Below are 23,399 nucleotides of genomic sequence, written 5' to 3'. Positions count from 1 at the left end.
AATGAAATCAATACTTGTTAGCTCAGTACACATTTTAATTATTCTTACAAGCCTAATCACATTCACTATCTTATATAACATGAAATATTTTAAATACCAAATGGGTTCCAGCTTACTTTGCACAGCTTCCGTCACTGGAGCTGCAATAAAACGGGTACTTGTTAGCTTGGTGCACATTTCAATTGTTCCTGCAGGCCTAACCACATTCACTGTCTTACATAACATCAAATAATTTCAAACACCAAGTGGGTTCCAGCTTACTTGTCACAGCTTCTCTCTTTGGAGCTGTTCTCACTGCAATGAAATCAATATTTGTTACCTCAGTGCACATTCTAGTTGTTTTTACAGGCCAAAACCTATTCACTGTGTTACATATATCAAATAATTTGAAAAACCACATGGGTTACAGCTTACTTGGCACAGATTCTGTATCTGTAGCTGCAATGAAATCAATACTTGTTAGCTCAGTACACATTTTAATTATTCTTACAAGCCTAATCACATTCACTATCTTATATAACATGAAATATTTTAAATACCAAATAGGTTCCAGCTTACTTTGCAAAGCTTCTGTCGCTGCAGCTGCAATAAAATGGGTACTTGTTAGTTTGGTGCACATTTCAATTGTTCCTGCAGGCCTAACCACATTCACTGTCTTACATAACATCAAATAATTTCAAACACCAAGTGGGTTCCAGCTTACTTGTCACAGCTTCTCTCTTTGGAGCTGTTCTCACTGCAATGAAATCAATATTTGTTACCTCAGTGCACATTCTAATTGTTTTTACAGGCCAAAACCTATTCACTGTGATACATATATCAAATATCTTGAAAAACCACATGGGTTACAGCTTACTTGGCACAGATTCTGTATCTGTAGCTGCAATGAAATCAATACTTGTTAGCTCAGTACACATTTTAATTATTCTTACAAGCCTAATCACATTCACTATCTTATATAACATGAAATATTTTAAATACCAAATGGGTTCCAGCTTACTTTGCACAGCTTCTGTCGCTGGAGCTGCAATAAAACGGGTACTTGTTAGATTGGTGCACATTTCAATTGTTCCTGCAGACCTAACCACATTCACTGTCTTACATAGCATCAAATAATTTCAAACACCAAGTGGGTTCCAGCTTACTTGTCACAGCTTCTCTCTTTGGAGCTGTTCTCACTGCAATGAAATCAATATTTGTTACTTCAGTGCACATTCTAATTGTTCTTACAGGCCAAAACCTATTCACTGTGTTACATATATCAAATAATTTGAAAAACCACATGGGTTACAGCTTACTTGGCACAGATTCTGTATCTGTAGCTGCAATGAAATCAATACTTGATAGCTCAGTACACATTTTAATTATTCTTACAAGCCTAATCACATTCACTATCTTATATAACATGAAATATTTTAAATACCAAATGGGTTCCAGCTTACTTTGCAAAACTTCTGTCGATGCAGCTGCAATAAAACGGGTACTTGTTAGTTTGGTGCACATTTCAATTGTTCCTGCAGGCCTAACCACATTCACTGTCTTACATAACATCAAATAATTTCAAACACCAAGTGGGTTCCAGCTTACTTGTCACAGCTTCTCTCTTTGGAGCTGTTCTCACTGCAATGAAATCAATATTTGTTACCTCAGTGCACATTCTAATTGTTTTTACAGGCAAAAACCTATTCACTGTGATACATATATCAAATATCTTGAAAAACCACATGGGTTACAGCTTACTCGGCACAGATTCTGTATCTGTAGCTGCAATGAAATCAATACTTGTTAGCTCAGTACACATTTTAATTATTCTTACAAGCCTAATCACATTGACTATCTTATATAACATGAAATATTTTAAATACCAAATGGGTTCCAGCTTACTTTGCACAGCTTCTGTCGCTGGAGCTGCAATAAACGGGTACTTGTTAGTTTGGTGCACATTTCAATTGTTCCTGCAGGCCTAACCACATTCACTGTCTTACATAACATCAAATAATTTCAAACACCAAGTGGGTTCCAGCTTACTTGTCACAGCTTCTCTCTTTGGAGCTGTTCTCACTGTAAGGAAATCAATATTTGTTACCTCAGTGCACATTCTAATTGTTTTACAGGCCAAAACCTATTCACTGTGTTACATATATCAAACAATTTGAAAAACCACATGGGTTACAGCTTACTTGGCACAGATTCTGTATCTGTAGCTGAAATGAAATCACTACTTGTTAGCTAAGTACACATTCTAATTATTTTTACAAGCCTAATGACATTCACTATCTTATACACCATGAAATATTTTAAATACCAAATGGGTTTCAGCTTACTTTGCACAGCTTCTGTCGCTGGAGCTGCAATAAAACGCGTACTTGTTAGCTCAGTGCACATTCTAATGGTTCTTACAGGCGAAATCACAGTCACTGGTTTACATAACTTCAAACTATTTTAAACGCCACATGGGTTTCAGCTTACTTTGCACAGCTTCTGTCGCTGGAGCTGCAATAAAACGGGTACTTAAAAGAACGCCTGGCACCAACATTGAACTTTTAAAGAACGCCTGGCACCAACATTGAAACCTCAATATGTCTGTGTTGCTTGATTGTCCTCTATAAATGGTCACTGTGGACCTATTATTAGTGGTGAACCTCACTTTTTATACAAAATAATTTGATTTTTAATGCAAACGCAATAGCTCATCTTGGCAGTGCTCCGAGACATAGTAACTAGTATAAGGTGGACAGGGGAGCCACTTTGGCGTTGAAGGACGGCATTGATTGATTTGTGGGGTTTAACGTCCCAAAACCACGATATCATTGTGAGAGACGCTGAGTGGAGGGCTCCGGAAATTTCGACCACCTGGGGTTCTTTAACGTGTACCGAAATCTGAGCACACGGGCCTACAACATTTCCGCCTCCATCGGAAATGCAGCCGCCGCCGCCGGGATTCGAACCCGCGCCCTGCGGGTCAGCAGCCGAGTACCTTAGCCACTAGACCACCGCGGCGGGGCGTTGAAGGACGGCAGTGGGTATTGTCAACGTCATGGAAGAGGGGCAGGACAGCATAAGTACACCGTGCTATCGTGTAGTGTTTCTCACCCTTCTCGCTCTATTGTCGGATTGCTCTCCAGGAGGCTCTGGCTTCTTACCCCTGCTATCCTTTCCTTCTTCCCTAAAAGAACATGCTCTAACAGTCAATTGAGCGCTCAACAGACTTAAATCGTATCGACGTTTCACAAAGATTGAGTGTTTCTACCCCTTTCAAAGCTCATCCCCAACAGCGGTCGGGAGTCGTGCTTTTCTTTAAATAAAGGCCATATGCAATATTTCATTCATTTCTTAACACGGGAAACTCCGTTTCGAGAACTTCTATCAACGTCATCAAAGCATCACAGCATGAAAGCACACAATTTCGCAGCCTCCCCCATCCTAGGCAATAGGTTCTTTACATTTAAGATGTGTTTTGAACTGACAAAAAAAGTCACATTCAAGGGTACTGGTCTTGCCTCAGCTAGGTCTAACTCATTTTGTTTTCTTACTGGGACGGCTTCCTGCTCTTCCATAGTGAAGCACCACGTAGTCTAAGTCATTATACATTTATTTTAATCACACATATATGCATACTTACATTTTATTTGAGTTTCCCAGTTATCATGTCCTTTGCATATGTGCACATATCTTTTTGTAATAAACTTTTGCGGGTCTGTGCATGTACTGTTCTACCCAGATCTTCTGTTGGAATATTAATATTCTGCATTGTGTTTAAGAATGACTTTCTCTTAGCACAATACGTCAAAGCATTTCAGCTTCGCTTTCGGCATAATCGGGCACAGTGCTAACATTTACAAAAAAGGCCGAAGAAAAGTTTCGTTGTGTGCTCAACATGCTCGCAACGTCTATTAAAAATCGCACAAATACTTCACGCACTAGCCTCAGAAAGAGCTCCACACTTAGATTGTGCTCTTCTTTTAATCCCTCACATTTTAAAGAGACAATGGTAATGTCGGAGGTTTAACGTCACAAAATCACGATATGAATATCAGAGACGGTGGAGTGCTCCGGAAGTTTCGACTAACTGGGGTTCTTTGACGTGCACCCAATTGCAAGCACACGGGACTCTAACATTTCCGCCTCCATTGAAAATGCAGCCACAGCAGCCGGGATTCGATCTTGCGACCTGCGGGTCAGTAGCCGAGTACCTTATTCACCAGGCCACCGCGTCTGGGCTATTTTGAAGAAACAAAATGCGAAGCAAAGCTACCTGGCCCGCTCACCAGTTTAGGACAGCTAGGGAGAGTGAATGCTTTTGTCACTTAAATCTGTTTCCGGCCGGTCAGGTGCTGAAAATATTATTCGCAATAAATGACGTACCACTCTTTCCGTAGGCATTGCCTTGTTCTTGCCTACCGCAAGAAGGTGAAAGCTTATAAAATGCAAGGTTAACGCTGTACCGTTTCTTTCCGATAAGATTTTGATGGTTGTGTGTGTGTGTGTGTGTGCGTGTGTGCGTGTGTGTGTGTGTGTGTGCGTGCGTGTGCGCGCGCGTGTGTGTGTGTGTGTGTGTGTGTGTGTGTGTCTGTCGTTTTGTGCAGCGTTCATGTGCACCTTGGCGCACGATGTTCCCTAGGCACGATGCAGGCACCCTTCTTATTGAAAGTCACGTATACTTCATGTTAACTAATCGCGACAAGTGTGAGGTTTAGCAGCTTCCAAATGCGACTATTATTTCTTTACTAAGCAGATTGGGCTTCACAAGAACAGAGGATGCAATTTCGTCTGAAAATATTGAAAAAAAACAGCAAGATCGTAAAAATTTATTTTTGATTCAGAGATTATCTTGCATATCTACTGAGAGCCTTAGTTGTTTCTTCCTTAAAATTTACAATTACAGTCAAATCAGCGGCGTGATTATATGAAAAGTCAACTCACCCGTAGATAATGTGGCATTCCCAGTTTCACCTGCATAAGAGAGATATACGTTAGAATGAGAACCATGAGGTGTACGAGCCGCGAGCAGTTGGTATTCACACTTGTGCAATAGCACCGTGAAATGAACCCTATCGTGGCGACTAAATATTCGCGGCATGATTGTATGACAGTCAATATACGACAAGTGACATGGTGCGGGATCGCGATGATAAGGGCATTAATATCAAACATGATGTAAACTTCAATAGTAAATGATTTTACAATAATTATTTATTGCAGGCTATAACTTGTGAAATAGGTCTAATTAGGGAAGAAAAATTACCGCGAATGCTTGTGTGTTGAAAATCCACAGCTCAATCTGCAGCTCCTGAATATCATTGCGATGACATTCATGTTGACGTGGTTTGCTCGTCGTTTCAGTCATGTTGACTCACTAAACGTTTTCCCCAGCTTGCAAGAACTAAACGCTTCACTCCCAAAGAACACGATTCAATTTATTTTTACGTATATTTGCAGGCCATTGAAGTTGCTGTCAAAATCTGTGACGTCAGTTTTGAGTAAATGTCGAACTCAAGACGACGTCGCGTCCTGTGTTTTCCTCTTCATTGCAGCTCTGTTCTGCAGGTCAAAAACGAGGGTGACACGCAGACCAGAGCTGTTACTGGATGACAGCGTACGCGTACCTCACGAAGACGCCGTGTAAGGTAGAAAAGATGAAGAGGTCAAAAATCTCTAAACAGGGGTCGAGCTGTAGCAGATGTTTGCACAAATGGACTTTACTTTCTCAGAGATCATGGCCTTGAAGAAGACAAGTCAACTTGTCCAAACGCCGGCTACAGTCCACACCCGATGTATACGAATTTTTCTTGAAGAAACCGTGTGATATATACAATGGCACTCCCATCCAGCTTATCGGCCAGAATAGAACGTCGACGGTAGCGTTCACATCTTATATTGTCACAATGACTTGCATGTAGGGCGTTGATGTCTGATATTGTCACATTGACTTCCATGTAGGACTTGCTTATAGGGCTCGCAATACACATGTGGATTGCGAGCCCTACAAGTTGTTTCTAGTCTTTTTTTGTGAGTGTCTGTGTAGACGAGTATAATGCATTTTTTTCCTGCTCAACAGTAGTGTGTCCACTTTTTTGGTAAAATATTACTTACTTTTTCTTCTCTTTTTTTGCTATATGACTGTGTAATATTGATCAGAGGTGTAGTATTTGATTTGCATGTACCCTTTCATATTTGTGAATGTCTTTTTCTGCTGCTACTGCTGTAGGGGTGGCGCGGCCCAGTCAGGCAATGTTCGCCTTTTGCCATGCCTCTTTGGGCAATATTGTAATTGTTCTTTATAAACTAATAAAGAAACGATGTGTTGCCAGGTGTAGACGATTTTACGTCATGACTGCTTACGAGGCCACATCTATAGAAGCTGCCTAAAATGAGTAAAATTGGCAGCACTGATCCAGCGAGACGTCTGGGCTTTCATGGTAGAACCTGATTTAATAGTGATATTAATAGCAGTGAAGATTACCGTTACTTACCCTCTCGTTCATCATCTGACTTTGTAACTGAAATCGAATTGAAAAAACACGAGATGTTTGCTTCGCAATTTGTGCAATAGTACTTGATAGGATTATAATATATCCAAATGCACTCCTTGAGCATGATGACACTGCATGATCATCATGGTCAAGAAGTGAATTTGGATATCATGACGCTGCATGATGTACTGAACGTCATTGTTGATCCTAAATCAGCTATCAACTATTTGACTTCCCCTAATAGACAGAAACCTAACCGTACAGTGACTTGGCAGGGTCCTGGTAGCACGGACTTCAAACCACTTTCATATGTCCAGACATGGGGCACTTGTGGGGCACCTACAAACTTTACGGTATCACCAAGGTCACGTTAGTCCACGTTATAGTTTCGCATTTGTTAGCTATAACGTTAGTTTCACATTCCACACCACACACTGTATCTCGTAGGGACTTCAAAAAAATTCTTCATCACAGTGATTACGCCCACTGCAGGGCGAAGGCCTCTCCCATAATCCACCAATGAACCCGGTCTTGTGCTTTCTGCGGCCACTTTACACCTGCGAGCTTTTTCATCTCATCGGCCCATCTAACTTTCTCTCTCCCTTTCGCGCGTTTGCCTTATTTGGCAATGCAGTCAGTTACGCTTAATGAGCTGTGGCTATCCTACCTACGTGCTACGTGCCCGGCTCATGTCCATTTCTTCTTATTGAATTCAACTATGATATCGTTAACGCAGGTTTTTTCCCTGACGGCTGTCTTCCTATCCCTTACGGTGAGACCTATAATTTTCTTTCCATCGCTCGTTGCGTGTCGTCCTCAATTTAAGTTTCAGATGCGGAGCATCTTATACTCGCGCCTTTTAGTGCGCCGTCCGCACCGCTTCTCGAACATTCGACAGCTGACGCGCGCATGCGCCGTCGCGCCGTCGCCCACTCTTCCACCATCTGTGCATCCCTTCCTCCTCTACACACCGCGCGCGCTTCACTCCTCCACCATCTGTGCACCCTTCCTCCTCTACACACCGCGTTCGACATCTACAATTCTCCTGATTCTCCAGTGGACGCGCATGTGGCGTCGCGCTTCGAGAACATTCAACAGCTGACAGTGCATGCGCCGTCGTGCTGTATATATACTCAAGGTCGGCGCTCGCTCGCTCAGTTGCCGCTCGTCGGTTGGTTTGTACGGCGCGTCGACGTCCAAGGTCGCGGTGAAATGAATTCCAACGAATCCACAAACACAATGATCGACGTCCCTTCGACCAGCGCCGCCCTTTCGCATACGTGTGTACGTGTTCACTCATTGAACACCCCCTCCTACAACCACGTTAACCAATTTAGCCATCGACCCAAGTAAGTCGCAATTTAACACCCCATTTCACAACCACGTTAACCAATTTAGCCATCGACCCAAGTAAGTCGCACTTTAACACCCCGTTAACCAATTATATGGTCCGCATCCTCCTCAGTGTTCTCCCGAGGGAAGCTGCGGGCAATTTTTTGTGCAGGCTACCTCACAATATATCATATTCAAACTTTGAATCAGGCTACAGAGAAGTGTGCAGAATACAACCAACTTCTATACACAGCCTTCATAGACTATGAAAAGTCGTTTGACTCACTCGAGACATCAGTAGTAATGCAGGCACTACGAAATCAGTGCATCGACAAACCCTACATAAACATACTGTAAGAATTTTACAGTAGCTCTACAGCCACCATACTTCTCCTTAAAAAGCGACAGAAAAGAAGGATGTAAGGGAAACACGATCTCTGCAATGCTATTCACCCCATGTTTACAGGAGGTTTTCAAGGCACTCGTTTGGGAAGAGTTAGGAGTATGGGTTTTGGAAGAATATCTTGGTAACCTGTGATTAGCTGATGTCATTGCCTTGGCGAGTAACTCAGAGGACGAATTACAGCTCATGATTACTGAGCTGGACACGAGAAGCAGAAGAGTAAGTCTGAAACATAATATGCACAAAGCTAAAGTAATGTGCAACAGTTTCGGCAAAAAACAGCACTTTGCGAATGGTGGATAGACGCTAAATGTTCGAAAAAAATATGCTTACTTAGAACCGGTAGTAAACCACAGAGTTGAACCATGAGAGTGAATTAACTAGATGAATAAGAATGGAGTGGATCACACACGGTAAGCATTCTGAAATAATGAATGGTAATCTGCACCTAGCTCTCAAGAGGAAGGTATACAGGGTGCCCCACATAGCTTGAGCGAAGAATTCGAAAATAAAAGACACTTCAGTGTCGAATTGAACCAAACGCGTACTACTCGCACTGATCTGGAGATACTCTGGCTATTTTCTATTTCTCCCCATACTAATTAATCAAACATTTTAATTACCTTGTTTTTAATTATGGGCTGGAAACTTAAAATAGGAACACTGAGAAGTAGAGCACCTTCAGAAACCACCGACTTAATTGTTTCCTGCACGATACGCCTAGCGCAGTTATTTTTTCAGCGTTTTAAAGAACGCCTATAGCAGCACTGTATCAGTGCGCTCGCATTCCGTCACAGGGCTTCTTTTCACATTTTGTGGGCTTTCTTTACAAACTGGAAAAAATAACAGCGCGAGACGTATCATACAGGAAACAACTTAGTCGGTGGTTTTTGAAAGTGCTCTACATATCAGTGTCCATATTTTAGGTTTCCGGTTCATAATTAAAGAATCGGTAATTATAATTAACTATAATGAGTATGGGGAGAAATAAAAATAGCCTTAGTAACTACAGGCTAGTGCGAGTAATATGCGTTCAATTCAATTCACCTCCTGTCTTTCACTCTCAAATTGTTGGCTCAAGTTATGTGGGATACCCTGTATAACAGCTGAATCTTGCCGGTGATTACCTACGGAGCAGAAATCTTAAGGCTTACAAAGAGGGTTAGAAAAATCTAAATGTGTAACTCTGTGGTTAAAATAAACTTCACACATCGAAGTGTTGAAAAACCGGCACAGTATGCGCTGACTGGACTAGTGGTTTTCATGCGTTTTTATAGGCATTCATATTGTTCAACTTACTCAGAAATTTGTTAAAGTAAGTATAGGTTAGGTCATTTCATTGGCCATTACGCATTGGGTATTGCTACTAACTATTAAGCATGATGAAATAATAAATTTCGTGACATGAGCCACGTGCCTAACTAGGTAATAATGCAATGTTATAACAATACAGCTCTAATAGAACGTAGTAATACTATAGGTGTTCCATCAAGTTGTACTCACCTGGTATATCGTAGTCTACATCAAAAAATGCTGCAACAAAATTGAAAAAAATGCCACTCAGTACTTTCTGTTATGCCATCAACAGTTTTAAACTGGCAGTGTAGCCTGGTGACCATGCAAGGTAAGACGCCGTGTAATGTAAGAAAGTTGAAAAGGAGGTAAAAAAATTCTTAATAGGGGTTGAGCTGTAGTCGATGTTGTCACAGACTTGACTTTCTCAAAGCTTCAGGCCTTGAAGAAGGAGCCAGCGAGATCATGGGCATTATCTCCTTCAACCTTTTCTTTTTTTGTACGCTAGAGCCAATGTAGAATGGATTCATGGGAGCATGTTGTACTAGACTGTGCGTAATATCAATTGCAATAATTCATAGGTGGCACCCAGATTCGGCTACTGTTTTGCACTGTCAAAGCTTGTATTTCTTGTGCCAAGCCAACTTGAGAAGCGACGTCACTAGAACATTGAAATACGAGAAAGCGCCTACTCACGCCTCTACCGCTTACAAGAAGTCGTCTGAGCACCAGTAATAATTGCTGGGCTTAACTTCCCAATACCAGTGTCCGAGCACCACTGTGTACATTGTTCCTGTATGCGAAAGCAATAAGTGCAAAAGGAAGATACTACTCAGCACTGTCTGTGAAGATCGCAACATGATGCTGGAATCGTGCCGGTGCAGTGTTTTCAGATTGCGCAGATTCTCATCTGTAACGAAAACTCCAAGCTCCGCCGCCAGATGATCATTGAAATCAACTGGAAAAAGTACGAGCCCCAGTAAAACTGTACGCGTAAGTACACTTACTGCGTTTATTGATGCGCGACGCCAGCTAACTCACTTTACAGCAGGGATTTGCGTGTAATGTGCCTGTAGTATGCGGCACCTAATGATTGTCGTACTCGTTCGCAAGCCGCACGTCAATAATGGGATATATTACGACTCACAAGTGCATGCACGCACTGCGTACGTTTAGCTCAATTGTAACGGCGTACTATCGCGATGCGAAGAAACGACTGAACGGCGGGAAGCGTGGCTTTCGGCTCAGTCGAACCATGTCGAACTTCGACGTACCATGACTGTTGTCAGGCGAATCGGTGCCTTTCAGCTGGCGTCACCGAAGCGTTATAAAAAAAGTGCCGCCATATCCACGAAGTGAATGATGATGAGTGGGCGAAGCTCCGGAGGTAAACCTGGTAAACCATGAATCCTCTGTACATTTTGCCCACTCGATTTTATTACATCGCTCCCCCTAGCGTACGTCGCCGCACTAAATCGAACGATTGCCTTCAACAAATGACACGCGCCATATGTGACATCATTCCTATTTTATAAGATCTCGCGTCTTTCATCAACTACAAGTACCGCTTTCTAGTTTATAACATCATGCATCTTTTCATCATCACCTACAAGTACCACCATCTAGTAAGCACTACAAGAACTAAACGAGAGGTGGCTACATACAGGAGACGGTACCGCCACCTAGTGAACACTGCAAGAACTAAACTAGAGGTGGCTACATACAGGGGACGGTACCGCCATCTAGTGAACACTGCAAGAACTAAACTAGAGGTGGCTACATACAGGGGACGGTACCGCCATCTAGTGAACACTGCAAGAACTAAACTAGAGGTGGCTACATACAGGGGACGCACAGCCCACGCCCTAAGGAGCTTCGCCCCTAAAATGTTTCTCTGGCTGGAAGTTTCGCACCACGTGTGTTACAAGTACCATGTATGACTGGCAAATAATGAACACATGCGGTGCGTGAGTGCAAGCTGGAGCGGCATTCCAGCACTACGTTCACACCGGCTGAGAGCGCAAGTTTTGCCTAATGACAGTCAAGGCGTGTCGCAGTGTGACTGAGTCGAAAGGCGCGCCTCGCGTTCTTCTCGTCTTGTTCCTTTGAATAGTGCGTACTTGAAGTTGCTTCTACAGTGCACGTGCTGTAAACTTTCCGGCATGATGAGGAAGCCTTTCTCGAAGTTTCACGCAAACACAACACAAAATATTGTGAGGAAAAGCACGAAACATGCTTACAGCCGGACTCGGCTTGTGGAGTTTAGCATTTGATTCGAGGAGCGTCTGCTCACATGGCAGTGCATAGGTATCGCTTCTTCGCGCTTGAAACAGATGGCGCTACGTGCTTTCTACATATGGCAGCATGCACTGAGCTCGCTGTGTCGGGGTGTATTCACGTGATCCCTTTTGGAAGGTACAAGCAGGAAAAGAGAGATGGCATATCTACAGCACTCTCATCAAACGCGTTTCGACTGCCTTTCATGGTGAAGGAGCCGCCGTGTACACCATATATATTGCCCTTTTGCATTTCGGCGTCATTGCGGCAAGCTCGCCCGGAGGCCCTTCTCGCCCCGGCATGCAGCGCCTCCGCCTGCTCTCTCAGTCTCATTCATCGTTTTGAATGCGTTGCGTTGGTTGTCTGGCTCTCGTGCCCTGTAGTTTTGAGTTCAAGCGAACATGCGAATCTTCAGGGGCGGTCACGCATGGCTCCGTGCTCGAAGTGACGCTTGGAGTGAGCAATATTCATGGAGATGCGGACTCTAACAGCGTGTGGTTACTAGCGGTGAGTGTGCTGCTTTCGAATGTGCCAATCGCACAGTTTTAGCTGGGCGTCTACTGTAGCTCTGCGGAAGTAGGTTCCCAGCCATTTTCAGCAGCAGCCTATGCCCACGGTGATGTTGGATATGCCCGAATAAAACTGTCACTTGAAGAGTTGAGGCCGCTGTACACGTCAATGTCTTAGTGATTGCATCACTCCTAAAATGAATTCGCCAGTCGCCTATTAAGGGCGAATATTTCCTGATTGCGCATTGAGTCTGCAGGGCTGAAGGGGCTTGTAATTGTATTAATGTGCATTTTAGCCTCATCATAATATTTTCATCGATATTCGAGTGGGCTGCGTGATTTTACTCGTGAAAATGTCAGAAATGTTTGTGCAGGACGCTTAGACGCGCTGTACATGATGGTTTTTGTTAGCTTAAGGATGGTAGTTTGACGTGGAGATATAGTACCATGCTTTCAGCACGTAATACGCGGTGGTCACTTAAATATTTAGGACACGCCTCTCCAGTAACTCTTAGTCCGCGAACACGAATACGTTTAATGCTTCATTGGAAGTGTACTGTTTTCTAGTTGTTTTTTCTGCATCATTAGTAGGACGCATACGTGTGCATCAGTTCAGTTGATGAACTTTGTGCGGTCTCAGCGAGGCGAACGAGCGTCGCCACGCCACGATCTTGGAGTGAACGGACACAGTTGACGCGGTCGGTACAAAGCACACAACATACATACACTTATTAACTAATTTAGACGACGATATTGTCCACCGAATGATACACAAATCTCAATTAACATGCTACCATACAAACAACATAACGCAGTGACACACTAAACACACAATAACCCACCCAACACACTAACACAATACCCAAGGCGGCGTCGCCAACGCCTGACTTTCCACGTGGGACCCCGGCGCGAAGCCCCCGGTGCAGAGCACCGGGACCGGGTGCCCACGCTACAGACAACCGTTCGCGGCAGCCGCCACGCGCAGAAGAGACTCGCTCAACGCTCGCCCACCGCCAAGGCCTGCCTTCCGCCAGGGGCCACCGCCGGCGCTACCTCTCTACCAACAGTGGTACTCAAAGCGAACACAACGCCATCTATAGCCCGGCGGTGGTCACCACCGAAATAAAGCCTTGGGGCGACACACGTGCGCCACGCGGCGCCGACAACTTTACAGGGGGGGTGTCAGCAACCCCACAACTTTCAACTTTAACTTTACTAAGAATAAACAAAGTGCAGTAAAGAAAGTATGTTAGCAACATTTGGATCCTTAGTAGAATGCTAGTATGGATCCTTGCAATTATAACATACATAAAAACAGGCAAGAGATAGATTTACACAATGAACATTTTAGATTAAGATGCAGATTGTTTTGAAAAACTTATCACTTATACACAGATACAGAACACTGATCGATATGGGGGCTTTAACGTCCCAAAACCAACATATGAATATGAGAGACGCCGTAGTGGAGGGCTCCGGAAATGTCGAACACCTGGAGTTCTTTAACGTGCACCCGAATCTGAGCACACGGGCCTACAGCAATTTCGCCTCCATGGAAAATGCAGCCGCCGCAGCTGGCGTTCGATCCCGCAACCTGCGGGTCAGCAGCCGAGTACCGCAGGCACTAGACCTCTGTGGCGGGGCTGCTTCAGTTTAGTTCTCGTTGGACAAACATGGGCGCGTGGCCTAGAGCTGAAGCCACTCGCTGTCCGGCTGGGGAGGCCCGGGTTCAACCCTCAGCCAATTAACCAAAATTTATTCAAGTTATGGCTTTTCTTCTTACGGTCTGTACATTAGGAGGGTGTTAAGGGTAAGGGGCGTTTTCTAGAACACCACCGTCACCAGGTTTCAAGGTCAGTGAGTATACAAGATTTGCTTGAAAGGCAAAATCATAAATGATGACAATTAACTGTCTAGCTCGAGCAGCTGACGCCTGAACGGTGGCCATCAGGGTATAAGAGAGGGGGGCCTGCTGCAATCGTGCACTGCACAGTTTACGTAATTTAACACGCTTCCATTACTTCTCAACGCCACAAAATTTTAAAACATATAGTAAGTTAATCAGAAAAGCTTGTCGCCAGGCAATCATACCTCTAGCAATTCCGTCGCCAGAAGGACTACTTTTAAGTAGATGTTGCGAAACGGCCGAGCAACTGGTCAAGTCCTGGAATTGGAGAAGAGGCTGCTCCGCAGCTGAGTTTCAGCCTTCAGTCGTGGCTGTGCTTCAGTTCTACCTCAGTTATATGGCAATCTTAATGGCTTCTTCCGAGCCAGACAATTCTGCCCTAATTTTGGCCTGATGTTCTTGCTTAGAGACGGCTTACTGCTCTCCCATAGTTGAGTACCATGTACTCAAAAGCGTAAAATGTTTTTTCTAAACATGACTATTTACTATTTATAGTGATCTCTGTTGGCGCCCTTGTCATTGCTTCCCGTCGGGCCGAAACACAGGTGTCACATGTAGTGTACAAAGGACGTTCATAGCGCGCATATAGGTTGAAAATAGGCCATATACACCGCCCATGCATCTGTCTGTTCATCCACGCGTCCATCTTTTATACTAGTCAGCCACTTTCAAGTAGACGTTAAGGACCTTAGGACCTAATTTCTCTCCATAAGCGGCGTTCATTTCGCGGATCTGCAGTAATTTTTAGTTCACCGTGTTTTCGTCCACTACGACGCTTATATTATGTCAGGCTTATCGTGTTCTTTATCAATTACGCCGCGCTTCTTTCAATTTGTCGGCCGAAGTGGGTTAAGTTACTGCGTGATCTCACTATCGTGGTAGTGATTACAGCGCAAACCCATAGAAGAGCAATATCTGTGGCAATACAAAAACAATTGCAAAGTCTTGCATAAAAATGCGCTGTTATATTAGTGTTTCAACTAGCCTTTGACAAATATGCATTGCTTCAGTTGAACTGCATGTCTCTCCTTTCTGTAACACTTTTTGGCACTAAAAGTATTTGAAACATCAAATAAATAAATGAAATTGTGTTTCATTTTTTTAGTGATCACACTGAAGCAACTTTCTTTCTCGAAATACATACGGCGACTGTTGAAATGAACAAGTTCGCTGTTTGCGTGACTGCCCCGCCACGGTGTTCTAGTGGCTAAGATACTCGGCTGCTGAACAGCAGGTCGTGGGTTCGGATACCGGCTGCGGTGGCTGCATTTTCATTGGAGGCGGAAATGTTGTAGGCCCGTGTGCTCAGATTTCGGTGTACATTAAAGAACCCCAGGTAGTCGAAATTTACGGAGCCCTCCACTACGGCGTCTCTCATAATCGTATTGGGGTTTCGGGACGTTAAACTTCACTTATCAATCAATCAACCTTTTTGCGTAACTGCGCGATGTCGTGGGGTTGAATCACCGGACAATTGGGCGGCTAAAGTGCAGTAATGTGATGCAGCTAAGCACGCCGTTTCCAGTCGATCAACCGGACGTTCTTCAAACCGTCAAAACTGTGATAACCTATAGGTTTACGTAGAGTATCTGCGATCATTCGACATTGCCATTCCCACTGTAGTTTACACAGACAAAGATAAGCAACTTCTTTTTTTTTTGCCATGGCTCGAGCACTGAGTTACACTCTTGTTAATCCTGAAAACAATTTTAGTCCAGCAATTTATAATATTCAGAACACATCTTATCAAAACTAAACCGCCCCCCCCCAAAATATTGATGGTTCTGGTTCAAGTCAAGAATTATATTGAATACGTCTGATATGACAGTACAAGATTACTCATGATAAGGGCCACGTTAATTTCAGAACAATTGATAACAATTAGTGTGCACATTTGGCGGAGTAGATATACGCATCCAAGGCGCACTTGGTCGGTGACAAAGTACACTGTTAACTTCATAAATACGCCAGGGGGCACGTGTCAGCACTACTACCAACCACCTAAGTCAAGGATTAAGGTCGTCTCCAATTTCTTGCATGTGTCTGTGCGCGCTTATGCACGTGCATGTCTGTCTGTCTGTCTGTCTGTCTGTCTGTCTGTCTGTCTGTCTGTCTGCCTGCGTATGCACGTGTGTTTTTGCCTCTGTGCATGTGTGTGCACGTGAGTGTGTCTGTGTGTGCGCTGGAATGTGTACGTGCGTACGTGCGTGTGTGTGGTTTCTCTTTTTAACTGTCAAGACACACAATAATACGATGAAATTCGCCACACTTACGTTTGCCGGCTTCCGCTAGGGCTCTCCTGCAAAAAGAAGACAAATCTTTTTGTTTAGATATGCAGTGATTGATTATATTTTCTTGAATCGTCATCGTTTCTCTTTTCTAACAAGGAGGATTGCGTTACAAGTCACCCCATCACCGGTCTTTCTCGCCGCTTACATCTCTTCGCTTCGGCTGAAAGCAGTGTATATATTGCGATACAAATAAGTGAAGACTCTCAAATATATATATATATATATATATATATATATATATATATATATATATATATATATATATATATATATATATATATATATATATATATATATATATATATATCAGAGAGTCTTCGCATGTTAAGTCTTAACTTAAGGCGTAAGGTATGCGATGTAAGAAGGTATACCATGAAGAGAATTGAACACGCTCTGAAAAACGAAGGAAGCGTGAAAGCAGGGAAGAGGAAACTATGGAATAGGGAAACATCGCATGTACGCACTAAGGGACAAAGAAGACAAAATAACTACCAATATAGATAGGATAGTCAAATTAGCGGAGGAGTTTTACAGAGTTCTCAACAGTAGCCAGGACAACTACGACTTTATTACTACAAAAACTAGCAGTAACCCAGATGACAGCCCACCAGTAATGGTAGAAGAAGTCAGAAAAGCTTTGGAGAGCATGCAAAAAGGCAAAGCTGCTGGTGAGGATCAGGTAACATCCGATCTGCTGAAAGATGGAAGACAGATTGTGTTAAAATAACTAGCCGTCCTGTTTACGAGGTCTCTCCTGACGGGAAGAGTACCAGAGTCTTGGAAGTATGCTAACATCATTTTAATACATAAGAAAGAAAATGACAAGGACTTGAAGAAATAAAGACCGATCAGCTTGCTCTCTGTAGTATACAAGCTATTTACTAAGGTAATTGCTAACAGAGAAAAGTAAATATTAGAATTCAATCAACCAAGGAAACAAGCAGGATTTTGAACAGGCTTCTCAACAATCGACCACATTCATACTATCAATCAGGTAATAGAGAAATGCTCAGAATATAACCAACCACTATACATATTCTTCATAGATTACGAGAAGGCGTTTGATTCAGTAGAAATATCAGCCGTCATGCAGACACTGCAGAATCAGGGCGTCGATAATGTATATATAAACATCCTGGAAGAAATCGAAGAAATCTACACGGGATCAACTGCTACCATAGTACTTCATCAAGAAAGCAACAGAATGCCAATCAAGAAGGGTGTAGGGCAAGAACACACAATCTTCCCAAGGCTATTTACCGCGTGCTTACAGGAGGTTTTCAGTAGCCTAGAATGAGAACAGTTAGGAATAAGAGTTAATGGAGACCACCTTAGTAACCTGCGCTTCGCCGATGACATTGCATTGCTGAGTAACTCAGGGGACGAATTGCAACTCATGATTACGGAGTTGGACAAGGAGAGCAGAAAGGTGGGTCCTAAAATAATATACAAGAAAAAAAGGAATGCACAACAACCTCGGAAAAGAGCAGCGCTTCCAGATAGGTAATAGTGCACTTCAAGTTGTAAAAGACTATGTCTACTTAGGGCACGTAATAACCACGGAGCCGAACCACGAGATTGAAGTAACTAGAAGAATAAGAATGGGGTGGAGCACATTTGGCAAGCACTCTCAAATTATGACAGGTAGATTGTCACTATCCCTCAAGAGGAAGGTAGATAACAGCTGTATCTTGCCGATACTTAGTTACGGAGCAGAAACCTTGAGACTTACAAAAAGGGTTTAGCTGAAATTGAGGACGAAGCAGCGAACAATGGAAAGGAAAATGGCAGGTGTAATCTTAAGAAACAAAAAGAGAGCAGAGTGGATTAGGGAACAAACGGCGGTTAAGGATATCATAGCTGAAATCAAGAAGAACAAATGAACATGGGCCAGGCATGTAGCGCGTAGACAGGATAACTGCTCGTCGTTAAGGGTAACTAACTAGATTCCCAGAGAAGGCAAGCGGGTTAGGGGGGGACGGAAGGTTAGGTGGGCAGATGAGATTAAGAAGTTTGCGGGTATAAATTGGCAGCAGCAAGCACAGGACCGGGTTAACTGGAGGAACATGGGAGAGGCCTTTGTCCTGCAGTGGACGTAGTCAGGATGGTGATGATGATGATGATGATGATATCCTGTTCCGCGATCTGAAAGAGCTTCCATGGTTTTCCAGAAGAAAAAGTTGTTTTTAAGCATGAAATGTAGGCGTCGCTGTTCTCACTTTTATGAGCATTCACTACAGTGGTGCGACGGGCAGGAGTGTCGGTAACAGAATGGGTAGCCAAGCCACAGCTTCTTTAGGGGGAACCAGAGCCCTGAGGCAACAGTGTAGCCAAAGACGGACCAAAAGGGGCACAAATATTCAAGCCACACGAAGGCTGTGGGAGAAGAAATCTACGTAAGCACAAGGGCCGAGCTAAGTCAGACGTAGGCTATATTGACATGCAGGGTGGCAGGGATAGGTTAAAGAGGGAAGATATAGAAGAACAGCTAAAGGAGGAGAGGCCGATGGCATACGGTTTTGTAGAAACACATCTCAGGGACATGGAACAACCTCCTAACAATCCGTGCTACGCCTGAGAATATTGTAATAGAAGAGAAGGCAGCAGAAAGGGGGGTGGTATGGAGCATTCATTCATAAAAGTACAGACTGGCAAAGGGTCAAGCAGGAGTGCAAGAAACATTTATGGCTAAAAGGGAAAGTGGCAGGGCAAACGACACTCCTTGGTTTTGTGTACTTGTGGACGGGAGCAAAGGCCAGAGAGGAAAACCACGCAATGGTAAAGTGTATATTAAAGGACATTGAGGAATTAGGAGGAGAGTGCGAGATAATTATACTAAAAGATATGAATGCGCACATAGAAAATATAGATGGGTATACTTACTCAACAGGCAAAATGATCATGGATGTGTGTGAAAGGCATGATTTGATCAGTTACAACAGTACCGAGAAGTGTGAAGGGCAATTAACATGGGAGGTAGGAAGGCTGCAGTCAACAATAGATTAGGGGAATGCACATAGATGAAGGTGGCTCTAGAATTCTGGGTAGTGATCACAAACGTAGCAAGCTAAGTTTTGGAAGAACAGTGAAAGTGGGAAGGAGACAACATGAGCAACTACAGGAAAATTTCATTCAGAAAGGCAAATAGAAATTGCTACTAAACAAATTGAGAAAGTAATCACTGTGGATAATAAAACTGTGTGGACATACACAAATCTACTTAGACTGTTTTGGCTAGAGCTTGCTAAAACACGCGAGAATTCACCCCGGAAAGGAAGACACAAACCCAAAAGCTGGTTGGATGAGTAAGTTAAGAGAGCCATAGCAAACTGTCAGGAAGCTTCAAGAAAACTTCCTGACATTTTAAATTAAATTTAATTAATAAATTGAATTAAATTAAATAATAAATTATTTAAATTTAATTATATTCATTTAATTTATTTATACATACGTGAAGTCGCACACGCAAGTTGGTCAATATAGCGAAACTAAACGAATTCGATGCTACGTGAACCAAACGGATTGTGTTAGTATTACTAGACTTTATTTTCATTTCTGAGTACTTTTTTAGTATTATTTATTTTTTTATATATGTTCATCTTTTACAAGAATACCCATTTATTTATTTTCAGTATGACTGGTTGTACATTTTTCTGCAAGAGAGGGCAGGTGGAGGGAGGGGGAGAGGGCACATTAGCTTTCCAACGTGGCCATTATATTCCGAAAGCTGGAGCGGGTCGTATGCTTCTTGTGTGTGTGTGTGTGTGTGGCCCGATGCCACGGGCCAGCCGCCGAACCACGTGAACTTAAACTCGATCCATGTGTGGGATGCGAGTAAGCGGCAACATGTTCCACATTTTTCCGTTTTTCTTGGTCGCCTCCGCTGGCGGCGCGTCTTACCTATACCCAGTAACAATGCCAGAATTACCCGCTCGTTTCCGGCGGCTCTCCGTCGCTCCTTTCTAGTTCCTCTCCTTCTTCTGCTTCTTGTTGTCTGTTGCTACCTCGTTCGCCCGCTTGTCTTTTTCTCTCTCTTTTTTTTTTGGAGGGTCTTTAAACTGTGAGGGTGACCCTCTGCTACAAGAACTTGTGTCATTTCACTTACATCCTCCAAAGAAGGCTGGTCCACCAGCCGAAACTGTTAGGATTAAATAAATATTTTATTGTTTTGTTTCCTATACTGCACTATTCTCGAAGTTTATAACTTTTATTACGGTAGCCGGAAAAAACTCTGATCATCTATATATATATATATATATATATATATATATATATATATATATATATATATATATATATATATATATATATATATATATATATATATATATATTGGGAAAGAAGTGTATACTTAAGGGCTCGTATTTCCGCCTTTTTGACACCATAATAATGAGATGTAACAAACAATAATTCCAAAGAATGTATAGGGGAAGTTGTTGGAAACAAGGTAATGTAAATAAAAAAAAAGAAAAGTGGGTGAAAAAACTACTTGCCGTGAGCAGAAATAACTTTTTTTCACCCACTTTTCTTTCCTATTATTTACATTACGTTGGTTCTGATAACTTCCCCTATACATTCATTGGCATTATTGTCTGTTATATGTCATCATTATTGTGTCAAATTACGGAAAGAAAGACGAGCCCTTAGGTATACACTTCTTTCCCATATATATATATATATATATATATATATATCTTAAAGAAAACAAGCCCCACAAGGGCCTCAAAAATGAAACCGAAGCGATGACGCTTTCTCACAAATGCATACCACTGCATGCCAAGGATCAGTCCAGGAGGAATCGACAAGTAAACATTTATTTGAATGCAACGTTATACCTCTTCGGTGGCCGCTGTCGTCGGAAAAACTTGTGTTCCATAACCATAAGCATTCAAACATTTCCTCTAAGGTGCGACATGAGCGAAGGTACAGGACGGAATTGGCACCCCCGTTAAATTATTTGGTGGGCAGCCGGCCTCCTCCGTGTTAACCTGGTGCACATGCATATGCAGCTTCGTTGCTTATTACCGAGGCAGAGCTCACCGGGCCTGGTCAAAGCTTACGCACCCGTGGAAGAGCCAGCGCAAGAACTAGGGCTCCAGGAGATGTATACGACACACCAGACAGCGCCTTCTCAGAACCTCGTAGGACTGATTTGTGGCTTCCTCTGGTGTCGTCATTTTCTGCGCTGTTCATTTCAAAGATGCTTAATGATTTCCAACATGCTTAAACATCAATTCTTTTAATCAAGGGTCACCAAAAGTCTGCCCGTATGTCCAGTTCTGCGAGGAGCGCCTCCCACGTCACTTACTCGCACTCGCGTTGACCGCATCTTGCACTTTTTTTCTTATAACAACACAGCGACAACCACGCGTTGTGCAACTCCAAAACCATCTCTTAAAAACAGGTAAAAACAAATCCATATACTCACGTCTTCTCGTGGGCCAGGATTCCCAGAAATATGTGAACCGCGACAGCGACGGCGAGTCGCGTGAATGGCATCAACTTCATCGTTGCCATCTGAGTGCGTCTACACACGACGCGGATTTTTTTCTCGCAATAACATTGAGGGACGTGTTTACGGTAACGAAGAGTTCATTTGAAATCGCGAGGCCCGGAAACACTAGCTGGCATAGCACCACAATATGTCCACTCTCCTTGAGTCTACTCAGTTCGAGCTGTGAAGCAAGGTTACTATTCGATTGCCGCGACTGTTGCTAGGCCAAAACAACTTCATTAGCTTTCCAAGGACACGAAAGGAGAGCTATAACTGGCTTTGTGATTAACACGTGTTGCTTTGTTCTCTATGCTTGCCTTTTTTGTTATTCAGATACATGTTGAAACACACGCTCCGTGCCCTCCATTATGTTTAACGCAAGCTCTGTAAGCCGAAGCAGTTATTTGTCGTTATTTTCTTTTGTCAGCGAAATTATTGCTTTAATTGCGGTACTGATAACAGCTGTTCACTTAGAAGGGCCAGGACACGTATTCTTTCTTGTTTTAATAGCTATCGTTTCCTTTGTTGCTTCTTGTCTGAATGTTATTTTAACACTCCAGTTTGACCTAACGTAGCGTAATGCGTTGTCTGATGTCGGGTGCTTGGTTCAGCTTTTATTAAAAACTACGTCATCGTTTCTGCGAGTCCTTCCCATCTAACTTTTTTTGCCACTACAGGCATATCACGGCACAAAAGAATAAATTGAGCACGCCTCGGTGGTCAAGTGGCAATCATGCTGGACTGCTCACCCCGTGACCGCGGGATTGAATGTCCAGTCGGGGTGGTAGCATTTTCGATGGAGACGAACTTTGCTTGAGGTTGATGTACACTACGCTGTAGAAAACACGGACGACAGGGCCCGTGTTTTTAAACTTACGTTGCACGTTGAACAACTTCTGGTTGTCAAAATTTCCGGAGCCCTCCACCAGGGCCTCTCTCATAATCGTATCCTGGTTTCAGACGTTAAAATCTAACAAGTATTCTAAGAAAATATGGACATGAAACTTTGGCAGTTCTCATGATGCTGTAAGTCTAATGACGTTTTCCGTTACGCCAAGTGTCTGTCAACTGTCAACGTGCATCGGATGTTTTCTATGTAGGCAGTAATGTTCTTTCTCGCTTACTTGATTTCTAACTTTCTAACAACTTCCTGACGCGTTGGTACAATCGGACGATCGGCCACTCTCTGTGCAGATGCTGCTGGAGCACTAGCATCGTCTTTCTGTGGCTCACAAGGCAGGCAAAACCCTCTTGCACTTTCTGAGGACTATGGGCCTTAGTAAATGCCTTTGAACTCTCTTTGGTACCACTGCTGCATACGCGTCAGACCATGTCAACATCATCATCATCAGCCTGACTGCGTCCACTGCAGTACAAAGGCCTCTCCCATGTTCCGCCAGTCAAGCCGGTCCTGTGCTTGC

The 23,399-nt window shown here is 43.2% G+C and overlaps 1 protein-coding gene across 1 annotated transcript in view; it reads right to left on the bottom strand.

Annotated features, from left to right (window-relative positions):
* The window catches only part of LOC142767783 (uncharacterized), a 110,857-nt gene extending 88,736 nt beyond the window's left edge, over positions 1-22,121 (bottom strand). Inside the window, exons 1-11 of the mRNA XM_075870023.1 lie at positions 21,913-22,121; positions 16,467-16,492; positions 9,712-9,741; positions 6,474-6,500; positions 4,924-4,953; positions 2,325-2,348; positions 2,181-2,204; positions 2,029-2,061; positions 1,885-1,908; positions 1,741-1,764; positions 1,588-1,620 (exon numbers count right to left, since the gene is read on the bottom strand). Coding sequence (XP_075726138.1) covers positions 1,588-1,620; positions 1,741-1,764; positions 1,885-1,908; positions 2,029-2,061; positions 2,181-2,204; positions 2,325-2,348; positions 4,924-4,953; positions 6,474-6,500; positions 9,712-9,741; positions 16,467-16,492; positions 21,913-22,001 — 364 coding nt within the window. The 5' untranslated portion in view covers positions 22,002-22,121. The remainder of the gene's footprint in view (positions 1-1,587; positions 1,621-1,740; positions 1,765-1,884; positions 1,909-2,028; positions 2,062-2,180; positions 2,205-2,324; positions 2,349-4,923; positions 4,954-6,473; positions 6,501-9,711; positions 9,742-16,466; positions 16,493-21,912) is intronic.
* Between the last annotated feature and the right edge of the window lie 1,278 nt (positions 22,122-23,399).

Source organism: Rhipicephalus microplus, chromosome 7 (genome assembly GCF_043290135.1).
Source record: "Rhipicephalus microplus isolate Deutch F79 chromosome 7, USDA_Rmic, whole genome shotgun sequence".
Classification (NCBI taxonomy): domain Eukaryota; kingdom Metazoa; phylum Arthropoda; class Arachnida; order Ixodida; family Ixodidae; genus Rhipicephalus; species Rhipicephalus microplus.
The sequence above is the reverse complement of the archived record's forward strand: the minus strand, read 5'-3'. Positions and strand labels throughout refer to the sequence as shown.